The sequence below is a fragment of the Schistocerca gregaria genome, chromosome 1 (assembly GCF_023897955.1).
Source record: "Schistocerca gregaria isolate iqSchGreg1 chromosome 1, iqSchGreg1.2, whole genome shotgun sequence".
NCBI classification, from domain to species: domain Eukaryota; kingdom Metazoa; phylum Arthropoda; class Insecta; order Orthoptera; family Acrididae; genus Schistocerca; species Schistocerca gregaria.
This window is the reverse complement of record NC_064920.1, coordinates 1,085,159,347-1,085,182,734: the sequence shown is the minus strand read 5'-3', so window position 1 is coordinate 1,085,182,734 and position 23,388 is coordinate 1,085,159,347. Positions and strand designations below refer to the sequence as shown.

The 23,388-nt window shown below is 44.3% G+C and overlaps 1 protein-coding gene across 1 annotated transcript in view; it reads left to right on the top strand.

Moving 5' to 3' along the window:
- Positions 1-23,388, top strand: part of LOC126281905 (forkhead box protein O) — a 644,432-nt gene that overhangs the window by 508,346 nt on the left and 112,698 nt on the right. Inside the window, exon 2 of the mRNA XM_049981232.1 lies at positions 20,101-20,283. Within this exon, the coding sequence (XP_049837189.1) occupies positions 20,101-20,283 (183 nt within the window). The remainder of the gene's footprint in view (positions 1-20,100; positions 20,284-23,388) is intronic.

Here is a 23,388-nt window from a genome sequence, read left to right as displayed (position 1 = left end):
TCAAAATAATGGCTCTGAGCACTATGGGACTTAACATCTATGGTCATCAGTCCTCAAGAACTTAGAACTAGTTAAACCTAACTAATCTAATAACATCACACAAATCCATGCTCGAGGCAGGAGTCGAACTTGCGACCGCAACGGTGACGCGGTTCCAGACTGAAGTGCCTAGAACCGCACGGCCGCACCGGCCGGCTCTGCAACTAACACTGACGTGGTTGGCAGAGCGCTCATGAAACCTCTTGCAGACTTTTTCTCTGTTGTTCCACTCTGGAACAGCTAGTGCAAAAATGTTGTTGTTGTTGTGAAGATTGTGGTGGTCTCCAGTCAGAAGGCAGGTTTGATGCGGCTCTCCTAGTCTCCCAATAACTACAGCAACCTATATCTTTCTGAACCTGCTTACTTACCTCATGGTCTCCCTCTGCGATTTTTACACCTCCCCCCACTCCCCCTCCCAACTTCCCTCCAGTACTAAATTGGTGATCCCGTGGTGCCTCAGAACGTCTGCTACCAACTGATCCCTTCATCAAGTCAAGTTGTGCCACAAATTCCTCTTCACCCCAATTCATTTCAGTACCTCCACATCAGTAACATGATCTGCCCGTCTAATCTTCAGCATCCTTCTGTACTTCCACATTTCAGAGGCTACTGGTCTCTTCTTGTCTAAACTGTTTATCGTCCATGGCTACTTCATGGCTAAATTCCAAACACCTTCATAAAAGATTTCCTAACATTTGAGTATGGAATTTTAACAAAATCCTCTTCTTCAGAAACGTTTTTCTTGCTATTGCCAGTCTTCATTTAATATCTTCTCCGCCTCGACCATCATTGCTCATTTTGCTTCACAAATAGTAAAAATGATCTACTACTTTAAGTGCCAGGTATCCTAATCTAATTCCGTCGTCATCACCTGATTGAATTCGGCTACAGTCCATTATCTTGTCTTGCTTTTGTTGATGTTCATCTTATATCATCCTATCTCGACATTGTGGGTTCCGTTCAACTGCTCTTCGAAGTCCTCTGGTGTCTGACAAAATTACAGTGTCATCCACAAACCTCAAAGTTTTCTTTTCTTCTCGCTGAACTTCATTCCTCCTTCAAATTTTTCTTTCGTTTCCTTTAGTATTTGCTCAGTGTACAGATGAAATAACATCGGGGATAGGCTGCAACCCCTGTCTCACTCCCTTCTCAACCACTGCCTTTCTCTTCAGTCTCCTCGACTCTTATAACTGCCGTCTGATTTCTGTACAAGTTGTAAAAAGCGTTTCGCTCCGTGTCTTTTACCCCTGCTACTTTAAGTAATTCAAAGAGAGTATTCCAGTCAAAAATGAAAAATGAACACACACACATTTCGGTGTGAGCTCGGAGTTCTCTTATTTCGCATTTGGAGGAATAAGACTGTTACACAAATTTCGAGAAAAGATCTCGCCACAGCAAAAAACGCTTTTGTTTTAATGGTTTCCATACCAATTACTTTATCGTATCCGTGACACTTTTTCCCGTATTTCGGGATAGTACAAAACGAGCTGTCCTTTGACGTTTTCGAGGTCCTCCCTCAGTCCTGCCTGGTAAGGGCGTATGTTACGTGGTCTTCCGAGGTTTCTGCTGCTGTCTGTCAAATGTTCCGCCAGCGACCTCCCCGTGTTTCGGCTGTGTTGTGCTATTGTAGCGCTGTTGTTACTGCCCACGCGTGGTGTATCCTCTGGTCGTAATGAATGATACGTACCGGACACGACACAGCACCGCTTAGCTTGTGGAAGCGAGCACGAAAATCAGTGTGCAACCGCTACCAGCCCGCGCATTTAATTATTCCTGCGAATCGCGCACGATCGGCCGATTAATGGTCTCTCAAACGGAATACCCCCTCGGGGGTCGCCCGGTCGTCAAAGGCTCTACTGTGCATCGGCGATCACGGCGGCCTGTGGCTGAATAATTCCAACGTCCGAGGCGGCAGCCCATAACGCTTTAACGGGACGCGCAAGACGGGCGCGCGTCACGCGACTGGTTGTGCCGCCGCCGACTGTTCCTCCCTGACATGTTAAATCTTGGAGAAACTTTCACATTGATTAGATTTTTTCCCTTCCTGCCGCCCGCCCGCCCTCCCGTCCTCTCCACTCCCTTCCCCCGGGCGCCGGCCCCCGGTCCTCGGGCGGCGCAGTTAAGGAAGTTTTGGGGTACGGCGTCGTAGGGTGGGTTTATGAAGGCTGCGCGGAGCAGTCTGCATAGATATGGTCTGGGAGCAGGGCGCCGGGCGAGCGGGGGCGGACGGGCGCCGGCGCCGCCGCGGCTGCCCGCCATCCACTGTGCGCTGAGCTGGCGGCGCTGCGGCCGGAGCTGGCGGCGGGGGTGCTGCAGGTGGCGGGCAGGAGGCACCAGCAAATATTTCAGGAGCTGCTGACACGGACTAATTAGAATAAAACAATCTACATACACTGGAGAGTCAGAGAAACTGCCTAATATCTTGTAGAGCACTCAGAAGTGGAGTAACACGACGTGGCATGGACTCGACTAACGTCTGAAGTACTGCTGGGAAATGACATCATGAAGCCTTCAGGGTTGTCCATAAATCCGTAAAAGTACGAGGGAGTGGAGACCTCTTCTCAACAGCACGTTGCAATTCATCTAAGATATGCTCAATACTGCTCAAGTCTTGGGAGTCTGGCGGCCCGCGGAAGTGTTTAAACTCAGAAGAGTGTTCCTGGAGCCACTCTGTAGCAATTCTGGACGTGTGGGATGTCACATTGTTCTGCTGGAATTGCCCAAGTCCGTTGGAACGCACAACGGACATGAATGGATACAGGGGATGAGAAAGGACGCTTACGTACTGTCACCTGTCAGAGTCGTATCTAGACGTATCAGGGGTCTCATATCACTCCAACTGCACACGCCCCACACCATTACAGAGCCTCCACCAGCTCCCCTACTGACATGCAGGATCCACGGGTTCATGAGGTTGTCTCCATACCCGTATACGTCCATCCGCTCGATACAATTTGAAACGAGACTCGTCCGACGAGGCAACATTTTTCCAGTCATCAACAGTCCAATGTCGGTGTTGACGGGCCCAGGCGAGGCGTAAAGATTTGTGTGGTGCACTCATCAAGGGTACACGAGTGGGTGTAGGGCGTTACCTTGAATGGTTAGCTCTCTGACACTTGTTGATGGCCGACCATTGAAATCTGCAGTAATGTGCGGAAGGGTAGCATTTCTGTCACGTTGAACGATTCTCTTCAGTCGTCGTTGGTCTCGTTCTTGCAGTATCTTTTTCCGACCGCAGCGATGTCGGAGATTTAATCTTTCAACGCATTCCCGATATTCACGGTACTCTCGTGAAATGATCGTATGGGAAAATCTCTATTTCACCGCTACCTCGGAGATGCTGTCTCCCATCGCTCGTGCGCCGACAATAACCACCTTTAGACTCACTTAAATCTTGATAACATGCCGTTGCAGCAGCAGTAACCGATCTAACAACTGCGCCAGACACTTGCTGTTGTATATAGGCGTTGCCGACCGTAGCGCCGTATTCTGCCTGTTTACGTATGTCTGTATTTGTATGCCCATGCTTACAACAGTTTCTTTGGCGCTTCAGTGTATGTCTCCATATATTGGTCTTAATAAATGGAGCGAAGACAGTTGTTACTACATCTTTATGTGCTAGGGAAGGCCTATTTATAGGTATTTTTTCTTCAGTTAATTACAGTGTTATAAAATACCTTCTTCAGGTCTCATAGTGAAACCAATTAATCGTGTCGATAGCAGGTAATCACCGCTATGTATCTAATAGCGACTGACAAGGATGATATATAGAAGAATGGGATAGAAAATTGACGATCTGTTAGGTCAAGATGAACTTAGCTCTACGAGACGTAACGTCTCTGGTGAGGCAGTCCTGACGTTGCAATTCATAATCAAAGGAAGACTGAAGAAAAGAATCCAGACACGATCATAGGATTTGTCGGCCGGAAAACGCGATCGACATTGTAAACTGGTGTAAGATGTTCGATATTGTGAAAAAAATAGGGGTACGTTCAAGCAAAAGACGGGTAATACACATGTACAAAAACCAAGAGTGATCAATGTGAATGGAAATGAAGAACGAAATGCACGGATTAATAACAGTATTAGACAGGGATGTAGTCTTTCGCTCCTACTGTTGAATCTGTACATCGAAGAAACAATTATGGAAATAAAAGAAAGGTTAAAGAATGGGATTAAAATTCACACTGAAGGTATGTCAATGATAATATTCGCTGATGACATTGGTATCCTCAGTGAAAGCGAAGAAAAACGGGATACGTTGAAAGGCAGAGTAGCACAGGCAAAGAGGGCACTCCTGGCTAAGACAAGCGTACTAGTATCAAACATAGACATTAATTTTAGAAAGAAATCTCTGTAACTGTACATTTGGAGCATAGCATTGTATGTTAGTGTAACATAAACTACGGGAACAGAACAGATTCGAACCATTTCAGATTTGGTGCCAAAGAAGAATGTTGAAATTAAAATGGAATCATGAGGTAAAGAACGAAGAAATTCTCCGCAGAATCGGCGAGGAAAGGAATATATGGAAAACACTGACAAGAAGAAGCAACAGGATGATAGGACGTCTTTCAAGACATCAGGCAATAACTTGCACGACACTAGAGCGAGCTGAGAAGGTGACAACTGTAGAGGAAGGCAGAGATCGGAATACATCCAGCAAATATCTGAGCACGTAAGGTGCAAGTGCTGATCTTGCCGCACGACATAAATTCTTGGCGGGCTGCCACAAACCAGTCAGAATTCTGATGAACAGAAAAGTTGAGTACAAAAGAAGCTGATGTCTGCTGAAGTGAACCTCCATTTCTGCTGCGGTGAGAACGAACGACGCGAGCACATCCAAATATCCAGCACATTCAGTATTTCATGTGTGTCCAGTTCATACTGCTTACGGAGCAGTAGGTTGCAGAAATGAAGTTTTCATTTCACTTGTTGGCATTACAGTTCGTGTGGGTGTATTTATCGACTGTCATTTCTCTTTTGCCGTTTATGTTGTGAAGTTGTGTTTCAGTTTACATAAGAGTATTTTTCTACCGCAATTGCGATTTGATGGTCAATTCTAATGCCTAGTTTCAGCTTGCCGTACATATTTACAAATGTCGAATATTGTGATACTATATTTGTGTCCGGGTTTTGTAATGCAAGCGCCACTCATGCTGCCACTGCTTGTAGAGAATGCGGCAGACGGTTTCGTAACCGGAGAGTGCCTTGTTCAAGAAAGATTACTCCTATTTACACTAAACTGCTTGAGAGTGGTGCAATGAGCATTAATGTCGTGTTTGAACGTGGAAATAAACAGACCGTGGATGAGGCAGAGGACATTATTTGGTCGTAGTTGCCACGGTCGCATGTTCGAATCCTGCCTCGGGCATGGATTTGTGTGATGTCCTTAGGTTAGTTAGGTTTAAGTAGTTCTAAGTTCTAGGGGACTGATGACCTCAGATGTTAAGTCTCATTGTGTCTAGGTCTATTTGAACCATCAGTCGTAGAACTTAGTTGCTACAACAAGCACTCACAATATTTCTACACGTGTCGGTGATCCGCAAACAAAACTATAGCATAAGCATAACTAACGTGTACCGCGGATTCAACACCTTCGAGATGGCAATGAAGACGATTAGAATTTTGTTGTTGGGAAACTGCAAATGGTCGAGTAATCCCATTAATACTGTTTATTGCTGAGGCCAGTTTTCACTCGTGGCGGTATCGACAAAAGCCGTAACTCACATCGGTGGTCCTACGAAAACCCTCAGCATGTCTTTGTGGAGACAAATTTTTAAGAGCGCTGATCTGTAAATACGTTCTTAAATACTGTAAATATGTGGATCGGTGTGACAGAGAAACAGCTGACTGGGCCTGTTGCGGTGCCGCATCGTTTTACAGGGTCCCTGTTATCTAAACTTCGTTGAAAACAATATTCCATTATTCGAAGACGTTCGTTTCGCTACAGGGGTGGACATGTTATTCCAACATGATGGACACCCTGCTTATTCTAGTCGTCAGATCACACGTCATCTACCTCTAAGATTCTCCGGTAGACTCATCGGCAGAAAAGTTGGCGTTTTTTGACCACTAAGGTCCCCCGTACCCTACGCTTTTAGATATTCGCTTTTGGGGTGACTGAAAGGGGAAGTCCACAAACAAAAGCTAACACAAGTGACTAATGGATCCTACGGATTATGAATAGTGTTGAGCCCATAAAAGAACTACATGCCCACCTCAGATGAGCTACATGTGATACGTGTGTTTGTTTGGGTTACATTATAACAGCTGTATCGCCGCCAGCAGTAATAAATTGGACTCTCGTTAGATGGGATGTATTATAGCACTTAGCTCCTAACATATTTACTGTTCCTTCCTGTATGCTCCGTAAGCGACTGTAGAGCGCATGCCAGATGGTACATTGTACCAATATCACTGTGTTCCCGTCTTTAACCGTTCGCGTATAGCGCGCGGGAACATCTGCCTATTTGGGAAGGGTGCCCATACTGACACATAATCTCTGTCCATGTTGTTCTTATGTTTTCTGCCTTAAATAAACAACGGCAGCAGCAGATTTCTTTCTCAGTGTTTCTCAAATACCATGTCCCTGTTGTTGTTGTGACAAGAGACTGGTTTGATGCAACTCTCCATGCTACTCTATCCTGTGCAAACTTCATTCCCCAGTACCTACTGCAACCTACATCTTTCTGAATATATTTAATGTATTCATCTCTTTGTCTCCCTCTACGATTTTTACCCTTCATGCTACCCTCCAACACTAAATCGGCGATCCCACGATGCCTCAGAATATGCCCTACCAACCTATCCCTTCTTCTAGTCAAGTTGTGCCACAAATTTCTCTTCTCTCCAGTTCTATTCAATACCTCCTCGTTAGTTATGTGATCTACCCATCCAATCTTCAGCATTCTTCTGTAGCACCACATTTAGAAAGCTTCTATTCTCTTCTTGTCTAAACTATTTATCGTCCACGTTTCACTTCCATACATGGCTACACTCCATACAAATACTTTAAGAAACGACTTCACTTAAATCTATACTCGATGTTGACAAGTTTCTCTTTCCTTGCCATTGCCAGTCTACCTTTTATATCCTCCTTACTTCGACCATCATCAGTTATTTTGCACCCCAAATAGCAAAACTCTTTTCCTACTTTAAGTGTCTCATTTCCTAATCTAATTCGCTCAACATTACCCGACTTCATTCGACTGCATTCCATTATCCTCGTTTTGCTTTTGTAGATGTTCATCTTATATCCTCCTTTCAAGACACTGTCCATTTCGTTCAACTGCTCTTCCACTGAACAGACCAAGGAGAAAGCAAGTTCATACTCTAGTGCCATATAGTTCTGATATATGTTTAAAAATTCGAGTTGAAACGTTTATGTCTAAAGTAAGGTGGGATGTTTATGGCTAACTATGAACAGTTATATTAAGTAGTGAGCTGACTGTGTATCTGACTACGTGTATCTGTATATTTACCTGACCCCCTTTTTTTTTTAATGTGACTACAGCAAGAAAGCAATACTAGTACACCCAAACTAATTAAAACTTGTGCACAATAATGACAAATGGGGGTAAGTACATTCAAATCTACTCGATATCACTACGGCTCTGTAAATCTGAATAAGTACAGAAGTGGGCCCTGAGCGAAAATCCATAAACTGCGTGAAATACATTTCATACCTCGTATAGGTGTCACCTTGGATAACGTTGTTCTGCTCTCAGCACTACTAAACGAACTGCAGTTGCAAAAGCCAAAATATTTATATTTAGAATTTATTTCAATAAATACGACTTGGAATAGAGAGACGGAACATGACTGCTGAGAATTACTGTAATATCTTACTCGAATATCGTACTGTATTTTGGAAATTGACTTGCAATTGCTAAGCAATATCATAAAATTACATTTACGTAAACAAATGTTCTCCACAAAAAATACAGTAAAAAACTTGGGGGTTACATACAGAGCTGGTCTCATTCAAATTCGTTCTACAGCAAAAGCGCATAAATACATGAATATAGATCGATGTAACAATGCGAGAAAGATTCTTCATCAAAATTTCGTACTAATATTTGTTGCATTTTCTCAATTAATTTTACTTCAAATCTTGTTACTCACACAAATCATTAACACACAACACTGAAATTATTACACTGAATATTTGATACTAAGCGACTGCCCACTGCGGAGCATCGCAACAGACACTGTCAGCATCTGGCGCGCTACTGCCTCCTACTACTACTGAGCAACAACTAGCTGCTGCTACTGGTGCCCTTTGTTATACGTACTTTGCGTCAGCGACAGCTGCCTCGCAGCGTTCTTCTACATGTACATCTTCGTAATCGATATACCGCTTATACTCGCGGATAATACGTTGAAATCCACAATTTTCATCATATGTACCTATTGCAGAGTGTCTAGCTCATATCGCAGTTAGCATAAAATCAATTGCAATTGTTTTCCTGAAGAGATTGTCACGCAGTAAAACGACCTAATTAAAAAAGTATTAGAAAGGGCTCCTGTTGAGAAGAACTGTTGCAGAAACGGACCGTGTCGCAAAGATTTTCATTTTAGATTTATGCCGTGATTTTTTAAAATGTTTGAAGGCCAATGGACAGCAGGTAGACAAATGACCTTCCACGATGAATTCCAAGAGATTAGGAGAGACGGAGACAACGGCAAAATTGAAGTTGGATGCGTCACATTAGAAAACTCGGTGGAGCATCGTGGGTGATTGTGGCTGAGGGGCAGTGCACGTCGGATGGGCTGTTATGACGGTGCTGTGACGATAGTGGCGGGTGTTTATAGGACTGTAGAGAAGTAGGCCTCGCGCGGACAGTCGGTCAGAGGCTGCTAGCGGGGGCTCTTTTGGCTTCCATTGTCTTTCCGCGACGCTCACAGGGCTGCAAACTTTTATGCCGGCCGCGACGGCGTCCGCTCCCCCTGTATATCACCCCCCCCCCCCTCGAACCCCACTGTTTCTAGCCGCCTCCGCCCGTTTTTATGTGGGAGCCGGATTTGAATCTTCAAAGATTTCTCGATTGGGCACCATTTCCGCGTCGGCGGCGCCGGTCCGGCTGCGCGAGTAGTGTGTCTGCCCGCCGCCGCGGCGCCACCGTCTCCGCTTTGTGGACTCTGACCCACCGCCCCACACCTGCTCCGCTTCTCGTCATATGCGACCGAGGGTACGCGTGGCAGCGCCGGGCACAAGTGCAAGGACCTACGTGTCAGCAGTCGCACGTTTTTTAAATACTGCCACGTCTCCGTATCGGCTGTCCCGTGGTCACACGGTTTGTTTGGAACAGAGTCTGCTGTTTCATGGTTTGGTAATGATTGTTGTTTAACTTAATAGTGAGAGGGGGTGGGGTGGGAGAGAAGGTTTATGCTACAACTGTAACAATTTGTTGTTCTTGCTACTAACAACGACTTCATATCAGACACCAATTAAACGACCTTTATTTTTATTTTAACAAGATCGATCTCACGGCTCCTACACTTACTTTCAGATTTACCTGTTCACAGCAAAGAATTACAATGAGCCAGTGCTTACGTAATACAGGGTGAGTCAAAAAGGACTTTACAACTTTGGAATGATATAGAAATTTATTGAGATAACTTACAGAACATCTAAATGTGTCATTATGTAGCAGACAACCTCAAGTTTCATTTACCTAGTGAGTCACTACCCCATTTCGCCACCAGGATCGCCAGTGAAGTGCACAGTTGCCTTGGCTCTGAGCACTATGGGACTTAACTTCTGAGGTCATCAGTCTCCTAGAACTTAGAACTACATAAACTTAACTAACCTAAGGACATCACACACATCCATGCCCGAGGCAGGATTCGAACCTGCGACCGTAGCGGTTTCGCGGTTGCAGACTGTAGCGCCTAGAACCGCTCGGCCATCCCGGCCGGAAGTGCACAGTTAAAATTGCTACTTTCACTGCAGCGGAGCGTCTCGTTGTGTGTTTTGGATAAATGAAACAATCTCTGCAACGACTGTTCAGTGTAAATTTTGCACCGAATACGCAAAAGAACCTCCAAGTAGGCATACAATACGCTTTTGGCACAAGAGCTTTGTTCAGCTGGGTTGTTCTCTGCGACATGGTAAATCACCAGGTAGCCCGCGTCTGGATTTGTTTGAAAACTTAATAATTCCGCAGATGGATGAAGGTGACATAGATGGGACGGTTTACTACAAGCAAGACGGTGCACCACCTCATTTTCTCACTGAAGTTAGAGGTTCCCTCGATAATCGCTTCTCAGGTCGGTGGATTGGCCGTGATGTGCCAATCATATGGCCACCTCGTTCCCCAGGCTTGACACCGCTGGTTTCCTTTCTTTCGGGTTTCATTACAGACCGTGTTTATGTTACTTCCCTACCAAACAATGAAGCCGACCTGAAAAACTGAATCTGCGCAGCTGTTGCACAAGTTACGCCCGATTTGCTGCAACGAGTGGGGAAGAAATTGATTACAGGCGGGGTGTATGCCGCATCACAAACGGTAGTCCATCGAACCAGAATCACTATTTACATTTTCATGTGAAACCTCAGGTTATTTGCAACAATATGACACATCTACTGATTCTGTAATTTTTCGCAGCAAATGTCTGTATTATTCCAAAGTTGTAAAATTCTTTTTGACCCACCCTGTTCAATTTCATTACTGGCTGATAATCTGTTTACAATTTTCTCGACTTCTTCGAGGTGTGAGATTAGTTACTGCATTTATATGGATATTAAAGTTTAAAATCTCTGCATACTGCAAACAGAACATCATGACTAGACTATGGGCAGAGAAGACAGTGCGTGTTAATAGTGCTAACGTAACCATTGTACGCGAATCCATTTTCGTAAAGAAATGTGATTTGTGAGTCAGATCACGACCGACAACTTCCCCTGTGTAGCGCTGCGTTCGAAAATCACGGTGAGCAGCGCGGTCTTAACTATGCATCAGCTCGTCTATGAGAGTGTGTGTCGTGCTTAAAGATCAGAGGACGGCTTCAATGATGGTACAACAGCCACGTCGATGATCAGGCTCTCGTTCCACAGTAGCGTAACTGTTGAATAACTGAAGGCGATACCAGTACTGTCGATTATCATCATTTTGCCATTATTCTGTTAATAAAATGGAGAGCTAAAGAAACTGGTACATCTGCCTAATACTGTGTAAAGGCCTCCGAGCACACAGAAGTGCCGCAACACGATGTGACATGGACACGACTTATGTGTGAAGCAGTGCTGGAGGGAGTTGACACCATGAATCCTGCAGGGCTGTCCATAAATCCATTAGAGAACGAGAAGATGGAGATCGCCTCTGAACAGCACATTGAAAGGCATCCCAGATATGCTCCATAATGTTCATGTCTGGGGAGTTTGGTAGCCAGCGGAAGTATTTAAACTCGGAACAGTGTTCCTGGAGTCACTCTGTAGGATTTCTGGACGTGTCGGGTATCGCATAGTCGTCCTGTAATTTCCCAATGGACATGAATGGATGCAAGTGATGAGACAGCATGCTTACGTACGTGTCACTTGTCAGAGTCGTATCTAGACGTATCAGGTGTCCCATGTCACTCCAACTGCACACGCCCCACAGAATTACACAGCGTCCACCATCTTGAACAGTCCCCTGCTGACAAGCAGGATCCATGGATTCATGAGGTTGTCTCCATACCCGCACACGTCCATCCGCTCGATAAAATTTTAAAACGAGACTCGTCCGTCCAGACAATGTGTTTCTAGTCATAAACAGGCCATTGTCGTTTTGACTGGCCGAGGCGAGGCGTAAAGCTTCGCTTCGTGCAGTTATCAAGGGTACACGGAAGGGCCTTCGGCTTCGAAAGGCCATATCGATGGTGTTCGTTGAATGGTTCGCAGGCTTACGCTTGTTGATGGCCCAGTGTTGAAATCTACAGCAATTTGCAGAAGGATTGCATGTCCGTTCCGTCACATTCGACGATTCCATTCAGTCGTCGTTGGTCCCGTTCTTTCAGGATCTTTTTCGGGCCGCAGCGGTGTCTGAGATTTGACGTTTTACCGAATTCCTGATATTCACGCTACACTTGTGACATTGTGGTTCGGGAAAATCTGCATTTCATCGCTACCCCGAAGACACTGTCTCCCGTCTCAAGTGCACCGTCTGTAACACCACGTTCAAACTGCCGTACATCTTGATAAGGTGCCATTGTAGCAGCAGTAACCTATCTAAGAACTGCGCCAGACACTTGTTGCCTTACATAGGCGTTTCCGACCGCAGCGTCCTATTCTGCCTGTTTACGTATATATTTTACGCATTCCTATACCATTTCTTATGGCGCTTCGGTGTGTATGTTTTACAGTATGATAAGTAGTAATATTACATACATGAAATAAAATGACCGAAGACATTCAAATTTAAATCCTCTTCAGAAGCGGTAAAGGCATCTAGTAGGGTAGAATTGAGCAGCCGCTGATTCTGTAGCAATTTATTAAGTACTTGACCCTTTACCTGCTAAAATGAGTTTGACAAACGTCAGATAAGCGGTAAATTTACAATGAAGAGTGAGTACTTTAAAACAATTCTATTTTGAGGACTGTCAGGTTCAAAACCAGTTAAAGCAACAGCAACAGCTATTGTTTTCGTCTTCAAGTGGTGGTGTGTACCAATCACATATCTTAAATCTTACAGGTTTGCTTTAAATACATCTACTTTATTTTTAACAGCATGTGTAAATCTCAAATGATTAAAACTAATCTTATCCATATTTTTACAAGAGTTCTTCTCTTAACTTAATCTGTTTGAACAGCGTCTAACAGAAATTAATCTCCTTACGGTAGAAAGGAGCTGAACAATTTTCAAATAAATGCCTGTTGAGCGTGTAAGATTTTTCTCGTTTCTTAAATACGCATTTTGCCTGTGTTGTGTAGTGTGAACTGTAGACTGGGTCCAGAGTGTAAAACAGCCTAAAATTCACAATCGGCCTGGTCGATGTACCAAAACAAAAAGATTGACGAAAAATCATCTATGCGTCCTGCCACCTGACTTATTTTTCTAAATATATTTTTCGAATGCTGGGGTAGTCCCTCTTGAATGTCCACTCCGACATTCCTGCCCCGCCCCCCCCCCCCCCCCTCCTTGTCCAGTCGTATTTTTTTTTTTTTTTTTTTGGTACACTAGTGATAACTTAATTTACTAAATGAAAAACCTATACGTTCTTCACTTTCTTAACAATCGTTGAACCGTGCCTCCATACACACTAAGTGATCAAAAGTACCCGGACACCTGGCTGAAAATGACTGACAAGTTTGTGGCGCCCTCCATCGGTAATGCTGGAATTGAAATTGGTGTTGGCTGACCCTTAGCCTTGATGACAGCTTCCACTCTCGCAGGCATACGTTCAGTCAGATGCTGGAAGACTTCTTGGGGAATGGCAGCCGATTCTTCACGGAGTGCTGCACAGAGGAGAGCTATCAATGTCGGTCGGTGAGGCCTGGCATGAAGTCGTCGTTCCAAAACATCCCAAAGGTGTTCTGTAGGATTATGGTCAGGACTCCGCGCAGGCAATTCCATTACAGGGATATTATTGTCGTGTAACCACTCTTCCTCAGGTCATTCACTATGAACAGGCGCTCGACCGTGTTCAAAGATGCGATCGTCATCCCCGAATTGTTCGTGAACAGTTGGAAGCAAGAAGGTGCTTAAAACATCAATGCAGGCCTGTGCTGTGGTAGTGCCACGCAAAACAAGGGGTGCAAGCCCCCTACATGAAAAACTTGGCACTACACACGCGCTGGCACATGACGTTCACCCTGAATTCGCCATACCCACAACCTGCCATCGGATCGCCACATTGTGTACCGTGATTCATCACTCCACACAACGTTTTTCCACTGTTCAATCGTCCAATGTTTACGCCTCTTACACCAAGAGAGGCGTGGTTTGGCATTTACTGAATAAACATTTGATTTAACGTGTGTGCAGCGACAGCACAAGGTCAATAGATGACTAACCGGGCAGTTTTCAAGTAATTATGAAAACAAATGACTAAGAAAAAATGTGACTCTGAGTAGCATTATGCCACAGGCAATATGTTGAATCAGTTGTAGGAATCGAATCAATGGCAAACTTCTGTTTCATCATCCAGAACCTCTCCACAAGCTAGTAAAAATCAATAAACCGTTAGTCATTTCATTATTAATACACAGCATGACAGATATATCTTACGCTCTGTCAGTATTCAATTATTTTTTATCTTTTCGAGTGACTCTTGTGTCAGGACATGTCCTTTAATTACTGCGTAGGAAAGAAAGCGACGAAGTGTTCGATTATAGAGGTCCTGACACTAACGTAAAGCGCTAAAGTTTTGTTGTTGTTGTACAACTGGCGTTGCTTAACCAAATTCATGGAGTGATCCACCCAATAGGCTACAGTTCGCATCATAAATTATTACTTCACTGTCCTCGAGAACGAATATTGTATGACTTAGTCAGTCATCAGAGGTCTGAGGAGACGTTTCACAGGTCTAAGGCCTTACGAGACTTCGTACAGTATTAACGGACTGAAGGCCATTCTCGTCCTTAACTGTAAGCCTACTCCGCTCCACGCAACAGAATTCTTCTGAGCTGCTCTTAATATTATCTCTGGCAGCTACTTGGCAGCCTCTAGCGCCGCAAATGAAAGTACCCAGTCCACCGTTCGGCCGTGCACTGTGTCTGCCGAAGGGCCATCTGAGTGTAGCCAAGAGCTGTCTCAGAGGAGGAAATAAATTATAACATGGCTCAAGTGTCTTTGGATCTCCACTAATTAGCGAATTTTTTTCCAGCGATTCCAGAGGTCACCTTCCCTGTGCGTAAGAATACCGTTTTGTACTTGACTTTTAATTAAGGTTCAGTTTCTTAATAGCTCCGAAAGAACAATGGGGAATTTCTACAGTGTACATTGCATTAATGCAAAGCCACGACGCCTGTGAGTGGTCCGTTAAGGTCATTAAAAGATTTTTTTCTTCATTTTAAGTTTACCTTGACTTCAAGCTTATAACCTTTTTCAGATATAAAGCAACTCAATGTAGTTCTTGGTGCGTTTGTTGCGTTAATTTTCTACACCCGGTGAGTGGGCGTTTCTCAGAAACTGCGTATCTTTCGAAGGCGAATCCTGTGCGTCCGCATTCCGCTCTACCCTGAAAGTGTGTGTTCAGATTAAGGAAATGTTCCCTGTCATAAGTGAAACTTCTTCGTCCTTCTCAATCGACACATGACCTTTCAGTTTTTACTTAAATTGGATCTGGAGTTTTGTAAATAGTAGGGTGCGTTTTGGGTTCCGTAAGTGTTGATATGTCTTCTGTACAATTACATCTACATTATACTACGCAAGCCACTTCATGGTGTGAGGCGGAGGGTAGTTCGTGTACCACTGTCACCCCCCCCCCCCCCCCTCCCTTTTGTAATTCCAGTCTCGAATCGTCAGTGGGAAGAAAGATCGCCGGTAAGCCTGCGTATGAACTCGAATATCTTTAATTTTACCTTCATTGTATTTTCTCGAGACTCGAGATGGACGCAGAAGAAAGTGTGGCGTTGGTTGGCTCGTCTAAGAACGTATGGTCTCGGAATTTTACAGTAAACCGTATAGTGATGCTGAATGGCCCTATTGAGCATCTGCCACCCCCTGCAGTTAGCTGAGTGTGTCCGTTACGCTCTTGCGCTTACTAAATGCAGTCCTATCGTGTAGGGGTCCCAGGCCGACGAGTAGTATTCAAGTACTGGTCGAATGAAGGTTTTGTAAGCTACTTCCTTTGTGGGTGAGCTACAATTCCTGAGGATTCCTACAATGAATTTAAGTCCGGCATCTGTCTTACGTCTTACCTGCGATTAGTCTTATGTGATCATTCCACTTTAAACCGCTCGATACGCATTCTCCCAGCTCGGTATTTAATGGATATGACTGCTTCCAAATATTCGTATGTAATCGTATGGTAATGCGCGCTTCAGCGTATTTATGCTCAATAAATTACATTGCGCAGTTCCTGCACTAAGATTCGATGCCCTGCCGGCGTTTCTCCGTTTCGCTATAATTTTATAGCGTCGAGACGTCTCTGTATACAACACTATCATTCGCGAAAAATCTCGCGGTATTAGCGAAGTTATCCAATTGGTCATTTATAAATATTCTCAAAAGTAATGGTCCTGTAACACTCCTTTGGGGTACTCCCGAAGATAAGCTAAGGCGTAACAAAACAACAGAACGAGCTGGAATACTTTCCTCCTAAGGTTACTGTAATATCAAGCTGCTGAGTCCGTGGCATTCGGAAGGACAAAAATACAGCTTCATGTCCATTCATTATGACATACATTTAGTATGTATCCCTCTTTTAAAGCGATTACTAATGATAGAAATGTTAATTTTCTTTTCTTCTTCGAGAAGTTAGTTCTTTGATGCGTGTGGCTATCAGGAACGGAATCCATACGGCTCGAACTTGACCTGCAGGTAACGATCCCGTGTCACTGCTGTAGTTTCGACCACATTGTCTTGTGCAGAAAGAACCTCGTACGTGGAGCGTGTTTAATTAAACCGTATTCTGAGCTCAAACATAATGAGGTATCTCGAACAGAATGACTTACTCCGTGCCAACCAGCGTGGATTCCGAAAATATCGATCGTGTGAAACTCAACTCGCACTTTTCTCGCATGACATACTGAAAGCTTTGGATCAAGGCAGGCAGGTTGATGTGGTATTTCTTTATTTCCTAAAAGCATTTGACTCGGTACCAAACCTACGCTTATTGACAAAAGTGCATTCATATGAGATATAAAGTGAAATTTGTGACTCGGTTGAGGAATTTTTGATAGGGAGGACGCAGCTTGTCATCTTGGATGGAAGTCATCGTCTGATGTAGAAGTACGTTCGGGTGTGCCCCAGGGATTGTGTTGGAACCCTTTCTGATAATGTTGGATATTAATGACCTTGTAGACGATATTAATAGTAACCTCAGACATTTTACAGATGATGCAGTTATCTATGGTGAAACACTATCTGAAAGAAGTTGCAAAAATATTCAGTCAGATATTGAAAAGATTTCAAAGTGTCGAGAAGATGGCAACTTGCTTTAAATATTCGAAAATGTAAAGCTGTGTACTTCATAAAACGAAAAAACTTAGTATCCTATGACTATAATATCAGTGAGTCATTGTTGGAATCTGTCACTCAATACGTTGGTGTAACAGTTTGTAGCGATATGACATGGAATGATCAGCTACGCCCACTCGTGGGTAAACTAAGTGGCAGACTTCGGTTTATTGATAGAATACTGGGAAAGTGCAATTAATCTACAAAGAAGACTGCTTAAAATAACTCGTGCGTCAGGTTCTAGAATAGTGATGAAGTGTGTGAGACTCGTACCAAATAGGACTAATGGGAGATACTGAACGTATACAGAGAAGAGCAGCACGAATGGTCACAGGTTTATTTGATCCGTGGGAAAGTGTCACAGAGATACTGAAGAAACTGAACTGGCAGACTCTTGAAGATAGACTTAAACTATCCCGAGAAAGTCTAGTAACAAAGTTTCAAGAAGATGACTCTAGGAATATAATACAACATCTACGTATCGCTCACGTACTGATCTTGAAGATAAGACCAGCATAATGACAGCACCCGCAGAGGCTTTCAATCATTTTTCCCGCATCCCATACGTGATTGGGATGGGAAAAAACCCTAATGACTGGTACAATGGGACGTGCCCTCTGCCACGCACTTCACGGTGGCTTTCTGAGTATAGATGTAGATGCAGAAACAGTGTGGATTCTGTGTCCATTGACAAAGAATACGAGACTTTAGCTGGCGGTATTCCTAACATTCTACTGGATGACTGTTTCGTAAAGCCCGAGATAAAGTGTATTAGTAGTGAGGAAGTGTTAGATTAAGGCAGGAAAATTCGAAACCAAGAACGGGGTGACCCAGTTGTTAAGACACTGTCAGCATTTGCCGGATGAGTGTGGGTACATTCCAGCGCCGCCGTCATGGCTTACATTCTCTAATGATTTCCACAACCATAGCCACTACCATGTTTAACTTACCTCTCTATTGACTGCAGTTCCTCCAGCCAAGAAAACAAAGGGTGTAATTGGGAATGAAAACCATAGCGTCGCTTGACATTTTCCAAACTCTCGTAAGCTATTATGATAAGTGGAATCTCCCTTGGCAGATAAATAACATCCTAAAACTAAGCGGGACTCTAAGCATTTTTGTAGTATGTATGCGTTCGTAACTTGCTGAGCTTGCAGGCTCCTTTAGTACTGGGTCGTAATTACAGCAGCGAGAAATACTGATCAGGCGCTGACGTCCCACAACACAAACATCTTTAATATTTCACAAACTGTTCAACGTATTGAAAGTAAGTTTTCTTAAAGTGATTTAAAGGAAATGGGGAAGCACTTATCAATACTTACCTCCCTTAAATACAGAAATATTGAAGCAACATTTCTGGACGGCAGTATATTTATGGTAATACTATCTGATACGTAGAGATTAAACTAGCACTCCGTCTTCAGGCTACAATCGGCCCTTCGGGACCATCCGACCGCCGTGTCGTCCTCAGCTGAGGATGCGGACAGGAGGGGCGTGTGGACAGCGCACCGATCTCACGGTCGTTATGATGGTTTTCTTTGACCGGAGCCTCTACTATTCGGTAGATTTTTTGCCATATGTAGAGATTAGTGGTCCAGTAATATGGTAGTTACTAATGTTTGCAATGAAACTTAACAAAAGTGGATGAGCCTTTGGTTGTGTAAGATGCCGGCACCTATATGAGAGAATTATTTGTTAATTCTTAGATGATTAGAGCGAAATTCAAAGAAAGGACCGAAACGTACACAAAATTACGAACATGTTAAAGGATGAATACTTGATCAGCTGACTGACACTAATATTGATCATTAAAGAGAACCACTACGGCTGTCCGGATACACATTTATCGTGTAACGACCTGTTTTGTTTGTTAGAACATCATAAAGTTGTCGAGTTGTACCAATGCCATGATTTAAGAGGTCTTGTTAACGCTACGTAAGACAAATAGAACTCTTAAATCATGATATTCGGACAACTCGGCAAGTTGAAGATGATCTGACGAAAGAAACCAATCGTGACAACAAATGTGTGTTAACACAGCCGTGGTGTTTCTTATCATTAACACAAACTGCTGTGTAGATTTCTGGATATTTTGATAATCTGGGAGTGCTCCGTAGGCAGACCGCGAGGAAATAGCGATGCTGTGTCAACCTTGCCTTTGATTTCTCACATGTTCCGGCTGTTACTGTCAAACCTTTACACACTTCGACACACGTCACAACAGGGTGTGTTCAGATCCAGAGAATATGCGGCCAATCAAGGCCCATGCCAGTGGCCTCTGGGTACCCCAGAGCCAGAACGCAGTCTCCAAAGTGCTCTTCCAGGACCTCACTCTCCTGCTTCGACGGGGTCGCGCTCTGTCTTGCATGAACCACACCTTGTAGAAATCAGATTCACTTTGGATAATAGGGATGTAATCATCTTTCAGAACCTCCACGTACGGTTCGGTAGTTACCGTGCCATCAAGGAACATCGCACCAGTTATTCCGTGACTGGACATTGCACACCATACAGTCACCCGTTGAGAGTGAAGAGATCCCTCGATCGTGAAATACGGATTCTCAGTCCCCCAAATGCGCCAGCTCTGCTTATTGACGAACTATCCAAATGGAAGGGGGCGTCGTAGCTAAACCAAACCATACTAATTCCCATCATGCCCCTCAGACAACCGTGTAGTTTGAACCTCCTAACACAAACCATTCAGAAGTTATGACTATTTTATTTCATGTAGTTCACTAATTATCACCCTGTACATTAATATCTTGTCTATTCCAGTGCTACACAGAAGTCTTGCCTGTTGTTTAACGCGTCGCACAACTGTAACCTGCCATTGAATACAATGGACATTTGCCATATGACGTTAAACAGTGAATGATGGCGCACAGATTTCCTCGTGCTGCTCGTTTGTGCGTGTTGTTTCGTATACTGAGTGTTGTTTTCTGTCTGCCCACAGAACTCGATCCGGCACAACCTGTCGCTGCACAATCGGTTCATGCGCGTGCAGAACGAGGGCACCGGCAAGTCGAGCTGGTGGATGATCAACCCGGACGCGAAGCCCGGCAAGAGCGCGCGCCGACGCGCCACCTCCATGGAGACCTCCAAGTTCGAGAAGCGACGGGGTCGCGTCAAGAAGAAGGTGCGTGTCCCACTGTTTCTGTCTGTCTGGCGCCGCTCGCAGTGCTAGAGGCGCGACTGGTGGAGGCGCTCAGGGTCGCAGGTGTTAACCACGAGCTCTTCACGCGGGAGGGACATTCGACAGTTAGAGAGACAAACTGATATAGAAATGAAACAGTGTGGAGGAGAAGTTTCGCACTTGCATGGCTTGAGCTTGGCTTCACTGGGAAGAGCTGACAACAGCTGGCGGATAAAAACTGTTTTCAGAATGAAATTTTCATGATGTAGCGGAGTGTTCGCTGCAGAGTGAAAATTTCATTCTGGAAACGTCCCTCAGGCTGTGGCAAAGCCATATCTCGTCAACATCCTTTCGCCCAGGTGTGTAAGTTCTGGAAGTTCGGCAGGAGAGCATCTGTGAAGTTTGGAACGTAGGAGACGAGGTACTGGCAGACTTGAAGCTGTGAGGACGGGTCGTGAGTCCTGCTCAGTTGGTAGAGCACTTGCCCGCGATAGGCAAAGGTCCCGAGTTCGTATGTCGATCCGGCACGTAGTTTTAATCTACCAGGAAGTTTCAAAAATTGTTTTGTTTACAACGTCAATATTGCATCGACGATAGCGTATCTGATTGAAATTTCCAAGTTACTTTATGCTTTCTGAAGATGAAAAACTGACTAAAATCTCTTCTCTAATGATTGTACGCGAAAGTTGCATGAACTGCAGGAAGTCTTATAACTGAGTAGAATACTTCAAAAATCGTCTAACCTCAATCTGAAAACAGTGACAAACCTCTTGGCCGGCCAGCTCCTTCGCTTGAAACTCGCATTAACGCCGTTACTCGTGAGAAACGGCGTATTTCAAGAATAGTTGAGAGGAAAGTATTGACACAGTTTGTAATGACATCAGAGACGAAGTACAGAAAAACAAGTACAAGGTGCGAGGACGCGGCAACGCAGTGAAAGAAGACTCAAAATGTAGAGGCTTCATAGGATGCTATAAAAAGGAAGGTGACTCGATGATAAACAAGACTTTGAGGTCTGATGAAACTTGTGTTCACCATTTTGAACCAGAGACCAAAAGAGGAAGGACGGAAAGAAAGCACAGAAGCTCAGCTGTCCGAAAGAAATTCCGGAAACAAGCGTCAGTGGGAAGAGTCTGGGATGCCCATTGTGTCGTCTTTTGTAATTATTTGGAAGATCAGCGTACGACAAACAGTGCTTACTACTCAGACATGCTGATGAGCAGAGTAAAGTCAGCAGTGAGAGAAAAACGTGGAGGATCTGAAAGAAAAGGCGCGATGTTGCCTTATCACGATGTTCGCTCTCCCACTGCCCAGCTGACCCAAGAAAACATTGACAAAATGATTTCGGAGAGACTACCTGATCCCCCCTATAGGCCAGATTCGGCTCTTTCGGATTTTCATTTGTTCGGTCCACAAAAAGAGGCAGTACGTGGAAAACAGTAACAACCAAGAGGTCAAAGAATTTGTTGGGAAGTGATTCAAACAACAATATAAAGACATCTTTCGACCAGACATTGAAAAGGTAGTTCATCGTTGGAACACGCCTGATAATATTGGTGGAGATTATGTTCAGAAGTAGTGAAAATCTCATTTTGTAAAACTACACAGTTTTTTTCTATGCCAATTTGTCTCTCTAATTACTGAATGTCCCTCGCACTGCGGACGGCTTCGGTGGTTCTAAACTTTCGAAGAGCTGTAAAATATAGCTTCCTGGCTACACCTTTCCAATTCAGTCACATGTGACCTGCTGTGTGATTGGATTGAAGATTTCCTAGCAAACAGAACACAGCTTGTGATTATTAACTGACACAAAATAAGCTTCCGGTTTACCCCAAGGGAGTGTTATAAGAGCGTTACTTTTCACAATACATGCAAGACATCGGAAGCAACATGAGGCTTGTTGATGATGATGCTGCTGTTGTATGCAGAGAAGACCGCAAAGCTTCGTGCAGGAAGTGGCAACGGACTCTCATCATAAACAAATGTAACATAGTGTTAGTAGACAGACAGAAAGATACTTCACTTCATGAGGACACGATGCAATGACTACAAGCAGTTACGTCTGAAAATATTTAGAAGTACATCTAAGGAGCGATTTGAAGTGGACAACCACATAAAAGTAATCGCAGGTAAGACAGAAGCCAAACAGAGATTCATTGGAAGCCAACTGTAGCCAATTCCAGCGGCAGACGGTACAAGAGAGGCCTTCTGCATCTCTGTGTGGTTTACTATTAAAATTCCGAGAGCGTATGTCTCTAGAAATGTCAGCCAATATATTGATTGCTTCCCTCTACGTAGATCTCGCGGGAAGACCGTGAAGGTAAAATGGAGCTCACAGACATTCGACTAGAACACGAGAGGAGGGAAGCGCCAGTGACACAGAAACTACCCTCCGCCATTGAGCACAATGTGACTTGCGGACTACAGATGTAGATTTACATGGTCGTCCTGTGTCCTGCTGCTAGGGGAGAGGGTGGAGATTTATAATCCTCCTAAATGGGACATGGAGGGAAACGGTTAGCTGGCCAAAAGAGATCTTGAATTTCCACAATGAGTAGTGATTTCCAACATCCGGTAGAAAGAAGTTCTTCATGATAGGAACCAACACCACCTACAGAAGCGCTGTTACCGAGAACAGGAACTGGCCAGTGCAAATGCTAACATAATGTTCCTGATTAAGAGTGGCTGAAAGGCATGATGTTAAATAATTCCGTGCAGCGCTTTTGGAGCCCGCGAAATGGGGAGTCAGCCAACGGCCGATAAAGGACTAGAAGGAGGTGCATGTAGGCCACTGCGCAGGGCGTAGTTGTATGTTGCCATTGCCTTTTTCTGTGTTGTATGCTTAATGTTTTAGCACCAGCGGGCGAAAAGCTAGTCGTGTCCGTCCCTGGATCGGTTTGCTCATCTATCATCATCTGTTGCAAACAGTCTCAGACATTCTGTATAGGATTAAGACCGGGTGATTTAGCGGACCAATAGAAGTGCCACAGACTGCTCGAATGTTCGTCAGGAGAGGCTTGTGTGCTTGCAGTCCTGTGAACACGGCCATTCTTACCTTGAAGTGTCCACGGCGTACTCGCCAAGAAGCGTTAGAATTACGGGCAACAG